This window comes from Calliphora vicina, chromosome 2 (genome assembly GCF_958450345.1).
Source record: "Calliphora vicina chromosome 2, idCalVici1.1, whole genome shotgun sequence".
Lineage (NCBI taxonomy): Eukaryota > Metazoa > Arthropoda > Insecta > Diptera > Calliphoridae > Calliphora > Calliphora vicina.
This window is the reverse complement of record NC_088781.1, coordinates 57,481,883-57,502,499: the sequence shown is the minus strand read 5'-3', so window position 1 is coordinate 57,502,499 and position 20,617 is coordinate 57,481,883. Positions and strand designations below refer to the sequence as shown.

At 29.6% G+C, this 20,617-nt stretch overlaps 1 protein-coding gene across 3 annotated transcripts in view; it reads left to right on the top strand.

Moving 5' to 3' along the window:
• The window catches only part of Rim2 (replication in mitochondria 2), a 36,553-nt gene that overhangs the window by 12,440 nt on the left and 3,496 nt on the right, over window positions 1-20,617 (top strand). Inside the window, exons 2-3 of one of the 3 annotated variants that reach the window (XM_065500564.1) lie at window positions 18,384-18,606; window positions 18,792-18,883. In XM_065500564.1, coding sequence (XP_065356636.1) covers window positions 18,384-18,606; window positions 18,792-18,883 — 315 coding nt within the window. The remainder of the gene's footprint in view (window positions 1-18,383; window positions 18,607-18,791; window positions 18,884-20,617) is intronic. The other 2 variants (XM_065500566.1, XM_065500565.1) reach the window with 2 other exon arrangements.

The window sequence follows — 20,617 nt, the reverse complement described above, 5'->3', positions numbered from 1 at the left end:
AAAAAGTAATAAAATAAAGGTTTACAAACTTTTTCTGGCACACTGACTCAATTCAATGCAATCGATTTGACAGCCATTAAAACAACTAACAACAACAACATTTAATAACAACAAACTACAATGAAAACAAACAAGAGCTGCTCCACCTCTCCCCACCCGCCAAAATGTCAAAGAGGCATAAAAATACAGACTGTCAGACAAACAAACAAGCAGAAAAAAATATAAAAACAAACAATGACAGTTGTGGCAAAAACAAAAACCAAAACAATATTAATATTAACAAAAAACACAATGTCAACAACATTTTAATTGTGTTTGATAGATAAATTTGACGGTGTGTTAATTTCTGAAAATCATAATAAAAAGTAAAATATTTTTATTTTTTTTGTTTTGTTATTGTGTCTATTTTTTTATATTTCTGCCCACCACCACAATAAGGTTCTTATTTGTTCTTTAATTCTCTAAAATTAGAATGAATAGCACAAACATTTTTAAAAATTAAGTATTTCTTGTTTTTGTTCAATAAATTTCACAATATTTATTAATTTTTAAAAGTGGGTTTTCTATTTTTATATCCTGTGTCATTTACATAATAACACTGTTTAATTTAAATGTTTTATGCATATTTGTATGAATGTACTTGTAGTACAATTAAATTCTAAAACATTTTCACGTTTCTTTGACGCATGTTTCAACTCACGTACTTTTTTTATTTGAATTTATTTAAATTTCTTTTTTTTTTGAAAAAAACTCATAACATATTTTACTAGGTTTTCTTTTAGTGTACGTACATATTGGGGGGGAAAATTGTTGACATATTTTTTGTATTTACGTACTCGTACGTTTTTTATTTTATTTTTAGAGTTAAATAAAATGTTCAATATTTTTTATAGAATTACATGTGAAGGTTTTCATATAATTGCACTAGTTTGAACTAGAAATAATTTATAGAGTTTTTTCAATTGAAATATAATTGATAAGATGTTATTTTCAAGTCTAGTTTATTTTTATTATGAAATGTCTATGAACTTAAAAAGGTCAAATGTGTAGAGATGTTTTTATAGAGTGTTCAAGAGAAATTAGTGTGTGATTACTTGGTTAATATATATAAATTATAAGATACATACAATACTTTATTCAAAGTATTGTCCATTGTTTGCTATTACCTTTCTCATCTTAACGGGAACATATGTATTCCGAGCCAAACTGCTAATCTTTTGAGGCCCAGAATGAATCAAGCAAATATCGGATACTCTTTTCCAAAGTTTTTTGATCAAAGCTCGCTTCAAACGAATCAGTTGTGTTCGGTACAGGTTCCCAGGTTTGGCCGGATTTCAGCAACTCATAATAGATAGGAACCACCAAATACAGAGCATTACCTTAGCGGCATAGCTATATGGTTTTGGTGTCGATTCGGCTGGTTGGCCGAGCTTCACGTACGATCTTTTACATTTCGGGTTATCGTAATGGATCCATTTTTCATCGCAAGTAATGATTTGGTGCAAAAATGATTTTCTTTTATAGCGTTTAAGCATCATTTCAGACACGCAAAATCGTCTTTCAAAGTCTCACGGCTTCAATTCGTTTTTCCCTGCTTTTAGATGAATCCTGATGCTTGCAAACGTTTTGAAATTGCTGCTTGATTAGCTCATAATTATTTTGCATGCTCCATCTTCATGGAGTAATGCCTCCAATTCTTGGTTTCTTTTTGGCTGGCCTGGACGATATTTGTCTTCCTTGTCAAAATCACCTCTTCTGAGCCGAACAAACCATCTCTCGCACGTTTAAATCGGTTGAACATTTTCACCATATGCTTTGAAGAGCAATCGGTGTGCTTCAGCGGCAGTAAAGCTAAACTTCCTGCTTATGACGATACGTTGGTACAAAATTCGACATTTTCAAAGCATTACATCAAAACATTACACTATAATGTTCAATAACTAAGTGAGAATAAATGACAGATATGTACCCTTCAAAATGACATATAAGTTATACAAAACAAATACAATATTATACGTTAATTTCAATCTATATCGATGGAAAAGCAGACCTAATAGTAATGATTTCCTTCGAGGTATAATTCTTTGTTCGTATCTTGCAAGTCTCTCCCATAAGTTATTGAAATCTTGTGATTGGGTAGGCAACTTGAAAAAACGCATCTCATTGGATTGAAACTAATCGGTGTGTTTGGTGTAATTTTCGTGCTGGAATCTCCAAACTAGGGACATATTTTAATCAGTCAGAGTATAGATACAAATATCGTTTAAAATGGATATGTATCCAATTCCAGTCTTAGAATTGGACCCATATCTTATCCAGAAAAACAGCTCCATACCATAATATTGCTACATACTGCCAAACTGGACTGTGTTATTTGCGTACTTGTGGTCCAATCTCTTTCGCTTCGGCCGTTAATACAAAGGTTCTCCCGAAATATTCATTCGAAAAGAGAGAACAGTATTTCAGTTCTGTCTCGACTAGTTTAAGTATTCTTTGGCAAATTGTATACCAGCAGTACGGTGTTTTAGAAGGAAGATAGCAACCAAGATCAGACCAGCCTCATTTGTTCAGCAGCTAATAGTTCGGGCTCTAATTGATAATCATCCAGGAAGTCATTTTTGGGAATTTCTTGGAGTAATTTTACGAGATTTGCTCCCAAATGTTAAGTTTTATTTTTTAAATTTTGCAACTGCTGATTTATTAATTGAATATTTATCACAGCTAGTCTTTTGCTTCAATCCAACATTAAAATCGTTTATTATTTTGGTTTTAAAATTTTCACATTTTTTACTAAATTTATGAGAAAAAAAATAAAAAAAAAAATTCAAAATAAAATATATGTTGAAATAAAAATTTTAAGAAGAAATTGTTCTTTTATAATAGGAATAACGTGTGCAAAATTTCAATGTATTTATTTATGCAATAGATTTAAAGAAAATGGAAAAAAAATTTAAAATATCAACTTTTTGGAGGTTGTCTGATATTTTGGTTCATAACGCTGGTTCTACTTGACTGATTTTGTGCATTTTCAATACCAAACATATCAACAAGGAAATTTCATCCCCCTAAGTCCTTCCCTGTAGACCCGATCATACCTTCAACAGACAGACAGACGGTCTGGCATAGCTAGATCGTCTTAGAATTTTATAAGGACACATTTATTGGGTCTACGATGAATATTTCGATGTGTTACAAATGGAATTACAAAAACAATATATACCACCATTATTTTAGTGGTGGATATTAAAACGTTGAAATTTACTATTTATGTATTTACCGGGATCAATACAAGCCCTGTCTTTCCAGATTAGCATTTTCCAGAATTTGCACCTTTGAGACTTCGTTTATCTTCTAAATTAAACAATTTCTCAAATCGTTGATAATCAATTGTATTCTTGGACATTTAAATTCCATGAAAATTCCCCCAATTAAGAATCAAAGTTCAACATAAACAGATCTATAATATAGTAAATTCACGGGGATTTTTGAAATAATAATTTTTCTTAAAATTGTTTAATTTGCATTATTCTTGTAAAAAGGTTTTGAAAACAAACAAAAAAATCCCCCAAAATAAAAAATTAATTTATTATCTCGAATACTAGAAAACAGTTAGCTTTAAAGACAAAATCGGCGATTATATTTTTAATTTTCTACTGAAACCCCTTAATTTTATTTAAAAACTGCACACGTTCTTTTATTTTTTATTATTAGAAAAATTCATTGTTTACTTTTAACTTTTATCTCTGTTTCATCTAGCATTCTCTAGCTATTTTGGCCAACCTTGACATAGTTCTATTAATTATAAAATTTATAGCTAATTTTCTCGGTCTTTTATTTTTCATTTTAAGTTTGTTTAATTTGTTTATATACGGCCACACTTTTCTAAATACTTAAGAAGATCTAGTAAAAAGTAAACAATTTAATTAATTAAAAGTACAAGTATATAGGAAGCTAATTTACTTAATTAGTGTTACAGTGCGATTGAAACTAAATAATGTGAGATACTAATTGCTGCTATTGCTTTTTGTTATGTAAATTAATTACTAGTTATAAATATTATTTAGTAAATAATATCAATAAATATATAATAGTTGCTATATAAACTAAAAAAAACAATGTAAATTGATAAGAATAATATGTAGAAATAAGATCATAATGAATATGTATGTATTTGTTTTTAATGACAGTTATGGACAAAAATGTGGAATCAGTGATTTTTCACAATCAGCCCAATTATGAATAAAAAATTCCCCGGGAGTTTTTTCCCATTGAATTTGAAGGGGAAAATGAGAAAAGGAAAAAAACTCCCGGTGAATTTTTATTCTTAATTGGGCTGAGTCAACTATTAAACTAAACAATGTGGTATCGCTTTGAAATTCCTAACTGTTTGCAAGATATGAGCCTGAGAAAATGATCACTTTTTGGCAAAAATGACACAGAGGCCCCAAATCTTTTGGGACCCACAAAAAAAATGCATGACTTTGGGCAAAACTGGGAGGTATGGGTCTTTTATTACGTAGTGGTCTCCGTATATGCTTATCTTTCCATGACTCAAAAAATTACACACAGTGTTATTGGAGGCAAAATTTGGAAAACCTTATTTGAAATATTAATAAAATTAATCTGGTAGCATCATTAGTATTATTTATTAGCTATATCACTCTATAGTTTTATAAATTATATTTGATTCTATTATTTTGTCCACAATTATACATAAGAACTTTTAATATTATTTTATTTACAATAGATAGATAAGAGATAGTGTAATAATAAAAGTAAACGTCACGTGATTTGTAACTAATAAATAAAATAAATCATTTACAATTGTAAGAACTGAGTTCAATAGAAATAATTCATACATATGTTAACACTTAACAAATCAAATATTTAGTTTGAAAAAATATGGAAAATCAATAACAAAAAAAAAGTAAAATAAGTCAGAGGGAGGATTAATCTGAAAGCGGACAGCAGTAGGATTACATATCGATTTCAATGATATTTATCAAAAGTTCCAGAGGGAAAAAGAAAATTTGTACTTTTTCTTCTAATAGTACTTTTTTATTATATTAAATTATTTAAATTATATGCATTATAATTGACTGATATGCTTCTGAGTAAGATGCATAATATGGTGGACTTAATGGTATTAAGGTACCAAAAAGGGAAAACTAATGGTACTTTTTGAATTTTCTGTGATAACGAAAATATAATCAGCAAATTATATATTATATATGACTGTGTTAGAATCTACAATAAAGGAACTTACAGGTACTTTTTTCCTACAAATACAATAGTACTTTTTAAAAATTTTCTACTGATGGATCTATTCTTACGAAGTACACATATGGTTCTGAGTGAATGAGAATTCAAAAGAGATAATTAATGGTACTAATTCTTTATTGTAATGGTACTTTTAAAATTTTCTATAACATGTAATGAACCTAGAATCAGGAAATTAAACACACATGCTCTTGACTAAGTTAGTATGCACACAGCCTCAAATGTGAGTAAACACCAGTGAATTTTTTTTATTTTTTTTAAATGATGATGAAAATCATTACAGTCCGACTTAATTTTTTTTTTTTTCAAAACTGAATCAGCCCAATCTCCAACAAACCGAAACTTTTAAATTTTAATCGATGGATAAATTTTAGGATTTTATCCTAAAATTTATACATCGATATTTTGAATATTTTATAATAATAGTCCTAGGAACCATGAAATTAGGCTCACGTGACCCTGAATGAGATAGAATCCATAAAGGGTGACCTTAGTGGTACCTTTCTTACTCTTTATAGTATCCAGATTTACTCAAAGTATTGGACATTGTCAGCTATGACATTTTCTGTTTTTTCTGGCAATATATGGTCCGCGCCAAAAGCACTGCCCATCTTTTGAGACCAAGAACGAATCAAGCCAATTGCGGATACTCTGTTCCAAAGTGAAGCTTATCCCCGTTCTGCATCGATCGAAACAAATAGTATAAAGCGGGTAAGGCAAAACTTCCCAACCACTTCATTCTGAATGTCATGATGGAATATTACTGTTTCATGTCTGGCCGTTTTTCGGCCAATGCTCGCTTCAAACAAATCAGTTACGTTCGGTACAGGTTCCCTGTTATGGACCTTTTGGTCCCACCACATAAAGAGCATTACCTTAGCACTATAGCTTTGGTGTCGATTCGGCTGGTTGACCGGGCTTCACATACGATCACTCACGTTATCATAATTGATCCATTTTTCATCGCAAGTAATGATTTTTTTATAGCTTCATGCTGCATTTAACAACAATATTCATGGAGTAATGCCTCCAATTCTTGGTCTTCGAACTTTCGTGCCTTTTTTTGTCTTTTGTGTCATATCTCAAGGTCTCTCGGCTTCAATTCGTATGGTATCTAATTTCCCAGCTTTTGGATGAATCCTGCTGTGTAGCTCCCAATGATTTTGCAAAGTTGTTGTTGGGTTTGACAATAATCTTCGTGGAATAATGCCTCCAATTCTTGGTCTTCAAAATTTTTTGATGGAACACATGTTTCTGCGCCACTCTTTTCAAATTAAATAAGTAAAGCTTAGGATTAAATATAAATTTACAGCTTGAGATAATAACTTGCCTGCCAAAATATGATTTTAATAATCACTAATATCTTGATATTAAATGTCATTTATCTATTTATATATTTCCATGTATGTTTTTTTTGTAAGTGTCTTTCATTTTGGGGGTCTATTTGTTGAAATAATATATCCCTAGAATTAATTAATTCTATCCCTAGAATTATTCTGATAGATCTGTAGATTTTGAACGTAATTAAAATATGTTTTAAACTAATACGAAATTAAATTGTTTACAAAAAGAAATTACATTGTTGTTTATTATTATAATTACATACTATGTATTATTATGCTATAAATATGTTTGACCATGAGATACGATAAAATCAAACTAAATAACCTTAATTCTAAATATAATTTATTTTTAATAATTTGCACACTTTTCACACATTATCTGTGCTAAGCTTTGAACTACTTATTAAAGCATATTAAGATTAGAAAATCGAAGAAATGTGAAAAAGGAATGACAATAAAACATCGGCTGTTTCGAATAAAAACAACCCTAAATTAATAATTTGAAACTAAAACTAATGGTTGACAACCATTAAAGAAGATACATCACTTTGGATTCATTATATTATTATAAAATAAACTTTTTCTGAAATTGACAAACTTTTCTGCTTCATCATCATTAATTATAGAAAACATAATAACAACAAATTCAAGGTTAACAAACAAAAAAATTCGAAATTCTATTTGATTAAGGAAGTGCATTTGTAAAACATTTAATCGAATGCAGACAACCGACCACTTAATTGATTGAATTTTCTGATAAAGAAAACCTCTTGCTGTCATATTTAATCAAGGAAATACATTTGTGCAATTTTGTACATATTAATAAATAGCAAGCACTCCTTCTTTTCATTTAATTTCCTTTAGACAGATAATTTGTTCATTATACAATAACATTTCTCGAATTGCATGTCTAGTTTGTCATTTTGCCAACTTTGTTTTATTTTTTCTTTAAAAAAGAAAATATTAAAATTTACATTGAGTCCTTTTGAAAACAAAAAACAAATAATGAAATGATTTATAATTAGTCTCTACAAAAAAATTGTCTGTTCGCCAAAATATCAACAACAACAATAATATTTTTGTTATTTTTGAACAACAATTTATATTAACAACGAACCACAGCTGTTGACATTTAAAATCTGATGAATTTGTTTATTATTTTTTGTTTCTATTTAGTGAATCAGGCAACACTTTCTGTCTGAGATATATAATAAGATATGTCTAAAGAAATAGTCGATATTATTGGGTGTATGACTTAAAAATGCGGGATTTTCAATTGATTCAATTGGCATTTTGAAGGGTAATTGAACATTATAGTGTTAACAACAAAGTTTTTTTGCTTCGAAAATTTCGAATTTTGTACCAACAAAGCTTCATATGCCGGAAGTTTTTCTTTACTTCTTTAATTTGAAAAAAATAACCGATTGCTCACCAAAGCTTATGGTAAATGTATTCCATCGGTTTTAAAGTGCGAGAGATGGTTTGTGTGGTTCAGAAGTGGTGCTTTTGACATGGAAGACAAAGATCGCCCAGGCCAGTCAAAAAATTGTAAGGAGTAGGAATTGGAGGCATTACTCCAAGAAGATTGTTGTAAAACTCAACAAGAACTTTGCAAAATCATTAGGAGCTACTCTAGCAGCAATTTCAAACGAGCAGCAGGATTCATCAAAAGCAGTGAAATTCGGTACCATACGAATTGACGCCCAGAGACCTCGAATGACGATTTTGCATGACCGAAAAGATGCTTGAACGCTATAAAAGAAAATCATTTTGCACCGAATCATTACTTGCGATGAAAAATGGATCCATTACGATAATCCATAGCGTAAGAGATCGTATGTGAAGCGCGTATCGGGACCAAAGCCAAATATCGATGCTGCTAAGGTAATTCTCTGTATTTGGTGGAAGAAAAAGGGAAGAAAAAGAAAAAGGGATCTATTATGAGCTGTTGAAGTCTGAACAGACCATCACAGCGAAATTGTACCGAATGCAACTGATTCCTTTGAAGCGAGCATTGGCTGAAAATCGACCAGAATGTGCGGCCGGACATGAAATCGTAATATTCCATCATGACAACGCTCTGCCACATATTGCAATACCTGTTTAAAGTATTTAAAATGAAGTGGTTAAGAAGTTTTACCTCATCTGCTTTATAGTCCAGACCTTGCCTCGCCCGACTGCTATTTGTTTCGATCGATGCAGAACAGCCTCTCTGGGATGCACTTCACTTTGGAACAGAATATCCGATATTGGGTTGATTCGATCTTGGTCTTAAAAGATGAGCAATTCTTTTGGCTCGGAATCCATATGTTGCCAGAAAGATGGGAAATGGTCATAGCTAATAATGGCCAATACTTTGAATTAATTTGTATTGTACAAATGTTTCAAAATGAAAAAATCCGTAATTTTTAAGTCATACGCCAAATAATAACCTCTTAAAAGGGAATGCCTTTGGGAATGAATATTCAATTATAAAGAAACTAGTGAATTACCATGTCCGTGCAAGGGAAATCCTGCACTGCCTGATTGAAATTTAAAAATCTGGTTCCATTAGGATTTTAAGCGCTTCAGAAAGCTTTAGAAAGTATCCAACATACATAACAAGGCTTGGGAAGTTATTAGAGTCAAAACGAAACAGGTTCTTGGATTTGAGTTATGATATTCTAAATTTGTTTCTCCTTTATAAATCCGAAACCGAATATTCGGTCAATCTCCAGAAATTATATAAACGAATTTTCGTGAAAATACAGAGGTATAAAGGAAATATGACAACAAGTATGTATAATTCGGTTGTGCCGAAGCTTTAATACCCACCATCAATATATGACAATAAAATATTTTTCTGATATAGGGGTTATATGGGGGGGTAGGGCCAATTATGGACCGATCCTGACACAAGTTGGTGGAAAGATTTAAGTTCATATAAAACTTGTTTATGTCCAATTTCAACATATATATGACAGCTCAAACAGTATTCCGGGCGGACATTTGTATAGGACCTAGGTGAAATCATGGACCAATATTGCACATCGTGTTTTCAACACACGGACGGACATAGCTAGATCGTCTTAGAATCTTATGAGGTCTCAGAATATGGGTCTGCAACAAATATTTTGATGTGTTACAAACGGAATGACAAAATCAATATACCCCCTTTTTTTTTGATGGTGGATATAAACATATTATTTTGTTTTGTCGCCTGTTTGACAAGAGGCAACAACCTAAACAAGTCATTAAAATAAATTTAGCGTGAGTGAGTGAATTTTGTTTATTATTAAGAAAGAAAAATATAGAAAACATAGGGAATTTCATGTAATAATTAAAATTAATAAAATATTTTTCATTTTTATGTGTTTAAATATTGTCATGATAAAAAATTCAAATATATTTAAGCATACTTGAATGCTTTTTGTTTATTGTTTCAATTAATTTCGCACGAACACCTTTATTTTCGATATAAAAATACAATTTTGCAATTTTGTTAAATTTTCGTTCGTGTGTAGACAGTTAAAAGCTGTTCATAAATTAATCTATGCCAGTGAACCGATTTCTATGCGATGATTATACTATATGTATAAATATATTTATTTGATTTCTTATCACTTCATTTTATGAACTCATTCAGTTTGTGTGCGCTAAGTACAATATTTTCTAGACGATTTGTAAACTTTTTGCCAACCGGTTTCATCGGATGCCAAATGTCATTAATTTCTTATTAAACGAAACAACAACAAATAATTGTTTGAGTTATATTTTATACAAATGTTAGCAATAAATATTAAGCCAGACTTGTTAATTAATTATTTATATCAATTGTGTTGAATATTTTTTTTTTGTTCTTTTCCCTTTTAGTTTGTAATTTTATGAACAGTCTGTAGGGCAACTAGGTTTTGTATACCCTTCACCATGTTACCACACATGGTATACATAAGTCTGTAATTCCTTTTGTAATTTTTACATTTTTTATTTGCGACCCCATTAAGCATATCTATTCTGGATGGTTATAGCGATATCGATATAGCCACAGTCCCCAAATAACTTACATACATGATTGATACATCAATATATCCGCTATAGTCCAACTAAGGCCATTTAAAATCGAGAAAATCGGCTTAAAAATGGCTGAAATATAAGCAAAAAAACACGAATATCTCCATTTTTAACCTATTTTTAATCTATTGGGTATAAGACTTAAAAATGCGGGATTTTGGCTATTGTTAGCTATGACCTTTTCCCATCTTTCTGGCAACATATGGATTGCGAGCCAAAAGAACTGCTCATCGGATACTCTATTCCAAGAAGCATATCCCAGAGAGAGCGTTCTGCGGCGATCGAAACAAATAGTAGTCAGACGGATCACGGTATGGACTATAAAGCAGGTGAGGCAAAATTCCCAACCTCTTCATTCTAAAGATGTGGCCGAGCATTGTCATGATGGAATATTACTGTTTCATGTCTCGTCAGATTTCAGCAACCCATAATAGATAGGACCTTTTTGCTCCCACAATGGATATTTGGCTTTGTTGTCGATTCGGCTGGTTGGCCGGGCTTCAAATGCGATCACTTTCGCTTCGGATTATTGTAAAGGATCCATTCTCCATCGCATGTAATGTTTCGGTGCAAAAATGTTTTTCTTTTATAGTATTCAAGCATCATTTCGGACATGCAAAATCGTCTTTCAAGGTCTCTCGGCTTCAATTCGTATGGTACCCAATTTCCCTGCTTTTGGATAAATCCTGCTGCTCGCAAACGTTTTGAAATTGCTGATTGAGTAGTTGCCAATGATTTTGCAAGCTCTTGTTGAGTTTGACAACAATCTTCATGGAGTAATGTCTCCAATTCTTGGTCTTCAAACTTTTTTGGCTGGTCTGGGCGATCGTTGTCTTCAGTGTCAAAATCACCGCTTCTGAACTGAACAAAGCATCTCTTGCTTGTTGAAACCGATGGAACACATTTACCATAAGTTTCGATGAGTCATCGATGTGCTTTAGCTGCACTTTTTTCAAATTAAAGAAGTTAAGCAAAACTTCCCTATGAAGCTCATTTGCGAATCAAAAAAAAAAACTATGTTTTTTACACTATAATGTTCAAAGTGAGAATAAATGACAGATATGTACCCTTCAAAATGACATATAAGTTATTAAAAACTTATATGTCGAGTTCAAAAGAAACGCCATCTATAGAAAACTGAAATTAGGGAATATAGTTTTCAATAAAAGTTTCCATTGTCACTTACTGTCTAAACGATACAAACTTGTGTGAACAAAACTTAATACATATTCAGGGTTATTATTGTTCTGATTTTCATCATATTCTCTTTCATTTTTTAGAGGATTAATTACATAAAATAATTAATCCTCTCATGCACTTAAAAGGCAGTCTTAGGTTGGACTATTCTATCGGCAATAACATGTGAAATTTAAGTACCCATGAAATATTAATTTTCCTCGAAGGGAAAATTGTTGTTGTGATATTCCCATGAACTTTTCATTCACAATAGTTGATTTTGTTCGTAACAGCTGTTTATTGTTTACAAAATTCCATCTAAAAATTTCACAACTTGGGGAATTCACGTGAACAAAGTCGATGAACGAAAAATTGGAAAAGGGAACATATTTCATGTGAAATATTTTGGATTGAAAATTTAAATGATACTCAAACACATCATAAAAGTTAATTTTTTGTCCTTGCAAGTAAAAAAAAACATTAAGAATGCAAATTTTAAATTGAAACCTTAATATAAAGTACAATTTTTGGCCTGCAAAGTACCAATTAAATCTTTTTTCTATAAATATTTCATTCATAATTTAATGTGTTAATTTCAATCTTAAACAATTTAAAAATAAATAAAATAAAATTTATTATTTTTCACTGACACAGTTCTTTCTCTCTAAACAACAATTATTTCTAATCTGTAAAGAACAAAAAAAAAATACCTCAACAACAAGATTTCGATTTTATTTTGTTACTTGTCATAACAGTCTCTCTATGCACAAAAGGTTATCAGTGGTGGTCAGTCAATACATTAACCAGAAACTACTGGATTTCTATTTATTACCACTTCCACATAAAATATTAAAAATCATCTTAAGCAGATTGTCTTGAAATACATTCCTTTGTGAACTTTCTTCTCTATTATAGAAATCAACAAAAATAAAAACATATAATTTAAATCATTCATGGTATGAATGATTATCTGATATGCATGTTTACTTTGTTTATTTGTCAAAACAATATTAATAATAATTATTTAATTATAATAATTTCATAATTCAAGTTGAGTAAGTATTAGTTCATTGTGAAATTATATTAATTCTTCGTATTAATAATGCAAACATATTTATCGATCAAACTTGTAATTTTCGTAATAGGTTCTTTGTGTTTATTAGCACCCTATGTAAAAAGGAATTACAATTTAGTTAAGCTTTAGTTAAGCTACGTATACACGGTTTCAGATTGTCAGAAACATGCTCAGAAAATGGTTAACACAAGCATGAGAATTTATGTTGAAACATATGGTTGTTAACCATTTATTGAAAATTTTCTGACAACTTTGCAAGACAACCGTGTATTAGAGGCCTTATCGTTCCAATCCAATCAGAACTCAGCTATTAGTTCTGATTGGATTGTAAATTCCCTTTTACATTTTATATAAAGAAACTCATTTCAATTTTTAAGTCCATTTGGATTGAATTGTTAAAACTCAATCTCAATCTTTGTCAACTTAGAGTGTATTGTTCTGAGTTCTGATTTGATTACAAATCTGAATACTGTTATCAATTCAAGAGCCAACATAGAAATATTTTAAATTTTTTCTAGTACGTAAAGTACCCACAATATTCGACTATAACTTTTCTTTGTTGTATATTTTAAAATTAATATTATTACGTTTTTTTTTAGTGTATCTGTCTCTATTTAATTTCATGTTAAATTATTGTTATTTAGCTATTTATAGAATTTTGTTTTGTCTGATTTGAATAAACATTATTTATTACTTTATAGCAAATATTGTAAAGGGTTTTATCTTTCAATATACAAGTTATATGAATTTGAATATCATTTTATTATATGTTGTTATATATTTTGATTGCAATTTCCTATTAATCAGGCAGTAGATTAAAAAATAAATAAATTATGCATATTTATTTCGTTTCATCACATCAAAGGTTTCGTGGTATTATGGAATATTTGTGTCTTGAATTTGATATTATTATATAACTATTAAATAATTGTATTTGTCAGAATTTTGTTTAACAATAACAAATTAAACCGGTTTTTAAGTGATTAATTACAAATATAAACAATATAACAGTCAAATCTCTTGTACGAGTAAATATTGCCAAAATAGTAATAAATTCTGTATCATCGTTCAGAAATTTTGAACCAATTGTTGCAATATCAATTTTAATTACACACAGTACTTGACAATACAATGGAATCTTTTGAAAAAAATTTAGTTAATAAAACAAAATCCAAAATAGATACAAAGTAATTTGTATTTTTTAGTATTTCCTTAATATTGATGACTTAATATAAAAAAGGCGTAACTAATTTGTTTTTCAAAAATTTCTTTGAATAAAGATTTATATTAAATAACTTCATTAAAATAATAAAAAAAATAAATTTTAAATGAGAAATAAAATGTGATGTCTCTTCTTATTAAAAATAGCATTAAAACTTTTTTTGTGTCTAACATTTTATTGATTTTATTAAGTTTTTTCCTTCTCCTGTAAAGTAACAAAAAATCGAGTTACGCCTTTTTTATATTAAGCCATCGATATATACTTATATTCACTTATGAATTAAATTCTGAAAATAGAAATCAAACAAAAAATTATTCTTTATTATGGTATTAAAAAATAATGGAAACTTTGGTTTAATTTTTCCAAAAAAAATTGTCTGGCCCTTAATTCGATATCCCTCGATCTTTATTACTGCTTCACACCGACGCAACGATGCAGTAAACCAATTAGAGATGTAATCTTCTCCTTTGAGATGAAATATTCTCCTTCGTGGTATAATTTTGTGTCCGTATTTTGCGATCTATAATTTCCCATAGATTGGGCAGGCCACTTCAACCACTCAGTTACAACCCTAGAGGTGTGTTTGGGGCCAAACTAGGGTCATATTTGCCTCAACGTATGGATACATATCATCATTTAAAATTTATCTGTTTTCGATTCCAGTCATAGTATACTTTATGATATTGTTACGTTTTTACCTTTTAAAAATGGTGGTTTATTTCCTTTAAATAAACCGGATATTTTTGATTGCAAATAAAAGCAGTTTAGTAGTTTACAATTGTAACAAATCTTTATTCAAATTTACACAACAACAGTTTAAATACCCAGCAGTTTGAAAAGTGCCTATTGGAAACCTTATACTAGTTATATTACTACTTGAACAACAAACTAGTTCGCTGTGGCTGCTAAAGTGGTAGTTAAATGGTTATCACTTGCACTACATTTCACCAGCATATTCAGTAATAAGCAATAGTCAGCTATTTGTCCTAAGTTTTTGAAAATAAATTCAAGAAAAATAAAATCCTCTAAAATATACGACTTCGATGGCCACATGTAATGCTGAATGTGGCCGTTTGTGTTTTCGTTCTCAATGATGATGTAGAAAATGCAAAAATAGAGAGTAGACACACATGTTATTCTTAATAACAATTAGAGAGCAGTACAAATAAGAGCTCTGTGGTTTAGTGGTTAGAGCATTTGACTAGAAAACGAGAGGTTATGTGTTCAACCCCGCTCTCAGAAGAATTTATTTTTTCTTTTTTCCTCAAATGCTGGAGTATTTTCACTATTGAATTTAATAGTGAAGTGTTATGCAGAGTGTGCCAATCGGCCACTTGCAATGACATCCCCGTGTTAAATTTACCAGTCAATAACGTTGCGAGTGGGTTGAAAATTCACTAGTAGTAGTTCTTAGTGGCCAACGAATTCGACGTAGCGGAACTAGTGCAATGAACTGCAGGGTAGTCACTATGTGTTCTTATACAAATACACGTTTATAATTCACAATAATACACAGTTGATGTTAAGACAAGACAGTTGATGTTAACTCTAACAGCACCTATGACAAACTGACTACCGACTGCAACCGCTGCCACTATTTATCAACAGCGTCATCTTTTTTCGAGTAGCTTCATGAAAGTTCTACTTCTACAATTTTCAACTCGAAGCTTTTATTCAATGTTGAATGTTCCACAGCTATGTTAATAATAATTTCTTAAACTCTCGTGCTATCTTTTTACGAGGTCTTTCTCTTAAAGCTACGTTTACAACGTTCACTCTGCAGCAAATTACATTTCTTTGTCTTTTGTATTTATTTAATTTAATTATATATTTTTATTCCACTCCAGAGTCGAGAAATTTCTACTCTAGAGTTTAGATTATATTAACAACAGATTACACAGATATGAAAGCATTTTTCACAGGTTGTGGTTTGCAGGGCGAGAGAAAAAAAATACAATTTTCAATAGACAACGAGTGTGATATATATTTGTCACTCATTCTATTGCCATATTACTGGAACCAGCTGATTCATATCTGTGTAATCTGTGATATGAACTCTGGATGACAAATTTTGGTTAAAAAAAATTAAAAATATTTTTAAAAAAAAACAAATATTATTTAGTTAAAAAATATGTAAGATCAACTTTTTTAAAGTTTTTTTTGGAAATAATGATAATTTTTTTCAGCAAATATATTTTACAGAAATAAAGGGTTCGTATTGCAGGCAGGAGGTAAATTTAGGAATGTTTCTTTCAACTATGGACAGATTTGAGATTTGATTCTCGTAATATAATTATAAAAATATTATGCCCTTTGCTTGTAGACCAGTGGGCAGATAGGAACTATGTGAACAAATTTGAAAAACACCAACTCTTTTGGAAGTTGTCTCACATCTTGCTCCATAACTCTAGTTCTAATAAACCGATTTTGCCCATTTTTAATACCAAACATTTCTGATCAACAAAGAATACTTGGTCTTGCAATTTTATAAGCACCCAGAATATATATAGTTTTTGGTTCTACGACCAATATTTCAATATATTACAAACCCAATGACAAAATCAATATACCGCCCATCTTTTTGCTGGTTGATATAAAAACGTGTGAAAAGTGAATGAACAAGTTCATTGTTTGTTAATTTGCCCACATGCCAGTCATGCTTTAAATTTTTTAGACGAGTTGAAATGATCGCACGGTCGATCTATTTCATCATACACACATTGCTTTCGTAAAATGTGATCTTTTTGATGAAATAGCTAATCTATAGATTATTTTTCAACTAAATAGTAATATTATTTAATTCATTTTTGCCACTTTTTAATTAAATTAAATTTTTTGTATCAGACAGCAAAAATATTAAAAAGCAATTTTCAAATAAATAAGCTTAAGCTTTATGTTATATTTTTTGCACTGTTAAAATCATGTGTCGTTATTTTTCGCTTACTCTCTATTTTGTTATCAATTTTATTTGAATAATTTTCCATTAGCCGAAATAAGAATCATCGTTCACATTAGTCACAAGTTTTGTGTTAATATTTATTGTTGTTTTTTTTTCACTTAATAGTTTAATTCATACCAATAATGTTTGGTTTTTGTTTTTGCAAATCTTTATTTATTTATTGAAGAAGGTCATGGTTTCCCTTGGGAATTTTTGTTCAAACTTGCTGGGTTTCTTAGGCAAAGTGTGTTGGAAAAACTAATTAATTGTGGCATTGTTTGTTTAATAAAGCCTAAAATAATTAACGAACATAGTTACAGTAAAATTAATCGTTTGTTTTTGCTTTACTGAAATATAATAAGATATAATAACTGCAAATTGTTGCTAAGCCAGTAGTTTACTCGTAGATGACTTAAAACAAATTCCAGTCTTAATAAATAAAGAAATCTATATATTCTGGCCAAAATGGTCATGCTTCATAACAATTTAAACTGCTATATTCGGCTGTGCCGAATTTTATGTACCCACCACCAATATAATACGGGTACCGATTTTTGAGCATTTTCTATATAAAGATTTTTCTGTTTCAACCGATTTGTTTAATTTTATGCCAGAAAAGAAAACACCATAACATTAGTAAATGCTACCGAGCGAAGTCGGGCGGCCAACTAGTTTGTAATAAATTTTAATTCAATATATTTTATTAAGATATTTAATGGACTTGAAAATATTATTTCAATAAGAAATTAACTCTATTAAGAACGAATTATTAAAATAATAAAGTCAATATATTTTATATTTAATTTTATTTTGAAAATTAAATTAATAATTAATTATTTCGAAACTTTGTAATCGTTTAATATATAACATTTTATGTTCATGGGTAATAAACAATTGTATTGCAAAATAGCACTGAAATTTCCATTACGTTATTTCAAAATATCATTTAAATGCATTAACAAATATTTGAGGAAAAGAAAACCAACCCAAATAAATTTTTGTCAACGTCATTGAGTGGTTTCATACTGAAAGATAAACAAATATTAATTTTGTTGTTATTTTACATATAAAACATTATTTCTTTAAAATAATTTCCCATTGACAATGATTTTTTTTTGTTTCAAATTTTCTAAATTTGGCACCACAACAACCGGTGAACAAAACATTTCAAAATTGCTAGTGAATGCCAAAACCACATAGATAGATGATATTTTAGATAAATTTAAGAAATTTCAATTAATTTTGTAAATATGTACATAATTTTAATTAATTGTTTTTATTTATTGTTTCTACTTACAGAACTGCTGGTACAGCTGGTGCCGTTGTAACATGTCCCCTAGAAGTTGTTAAAACTCGTTTACAAAGTTCAACAGCATCATTTCAAACACCGCCACGAGTTGTTGAAAATCCCGGCTCCACAAATGCATCCTCCGAATTACTCAGACCTGAACAGAGACGTAAACTCAGCACAACGATATTGCGCAACAGGTCCCAACCACAGGTGATTGGGGGTGTTCGTAGGGTAGTACCAATTTATTGTTTTCATTTTTTTTTTTTTAATTTTTTTCATTTATTTTTGTCCTCTTTCATTTTTGTTTTTAACTCTCTGTAACACTTTTTTATGGTAATTTTTTATTCAAAATTTTATATTGTTACTAACACGATTGGTTTAAAATATTTTTAATAAAACTTTCGGTTTAAATAAAGTTTTTACCAAAATATTTCCAGATAATGGCAATTTCACATTGTGGCATCTCATCATCATCTACAAAAAGTATGAGCATAATACAGTGTCTCAGGTAAGATTATTATTATCATTTTTATAAGATTAATCAGCCCAATTATAAATACAAATTCCTCGGGAGTTTTTTCCTATTCAAATTCAAAGTGAAAAATCTCCCGTTTAAATTTTATTCACCAAAAAATAATTACATTTAGTATTTTTCTTTACTTTAGTAACTTTTTAACAACAAATGACCTTCAAAGCCTAACAGTAGAGAATTCTATGAGGAAATTTAATAATTAAAATTTATATCAAAACTAAAAATATTAAGGAAAAATAAAAAATACCCCACAAACACAGTGCCAAACTCAAAAAAGAGTTTGAACTAAATAATTAAAAATTTTAAAATGTCCGCAATTCATTCCATAAACTCAAGAGTGTTATATTCGGAAGTGCCGAATTTTTTGTTCAAACTGTTTTGCCTACCGCCTTAGAATAGGACGAAAAGTAAAAAGCCTGCGGTAGTTAAAGAGTGAGCCAGAAAAAATCGTTACATTATTTCATCTAGTCCAATACAAATGTCCTCCCGAAATACGACTGTTGTCATAAATGTCTTATTTATATAGGTATCCATACAAGTTTCTACACAAATTAGTTTTATATTAGTTTTTTTATAAATCCATAATTGAAAATCACTTTAACGAGCATAAATATCTTAAAAATGTTGATAGCTACATAAAATTCATCAAAAATAAATTTCATACTGACATAAATCACTGGACCTAATTTCAGTACAATCGAATCACTCACGAAATCACTCACGAAAACCAAATTATTGAAATAGAATAATGATTTGCTCATATACTGAATGTAGGGTATTATGTGGTCGCGCTTGATCGAATGTACCTAATTGTTTAATTATTATAATTATATTTTAGCTTAGATAATTTCTAAACACTATTACGTTTTTTTTTGCAATTTTTTATTAAAACAATCGATTATTTTTACCATAATCAAATACTAGAATACACAATTCATTTGATTCTACATGTTATTAACTGTTTTTTTATAATTTCAAATAATTACAGTAATTGAATAAACAATTTTTGTCAATTCTTAAACTTTAATAAGAAAAAGTAATTTAAAATGTGATTTTCGTAATTGAATTTACATTTTAGTTTTTTCTGTGAAGGAATTAATTATAATTCTAAGGTTTATCAAAATATACCCAAATTTATACGCCAACAACAACTGGAAAGACAACAATCAATCCAGGATATACACAAGTATAGGCTGACTTCATAAACGCATTTTGCAAAGCAACACTGCAATGCATAGTGTTCATAATTGTATGGCAATGCTTGTCCATGTGCAGCATCTGTCAAATTTGTGAACTGTTTTTAATTATGATTCTTTACAAAACATTTATGCGTTCATGAATGTCACAAAATATTGCTTTGCCTTGTAATTGCTTTGCATTACTGCGTTTATGAAGTCGGCCAAACTTTTCCAAATATTCAATAAATAAACCAAAATCTAAAAAATTCTTACGTTTTTTAGTATTTTAATAATATATAATTTTATTTACATCAAAGCCCCAAAAAATCAGGCACTTGAACATTTTGTTGGAATTTTACTTGAATGCAAATGTAATTGTTTTAAACTTGAAAAATATTTTAAAAATTAAATATTTTTCAAACCAAAATTTATGTTTCCTTTTAAAGCTATAATTTTATAAGTTGTCATTTGGAAATTAAATAGAATTTCATTATTTTTTACAAAATCTATTACTTTTTCTTCTTCCAATAAA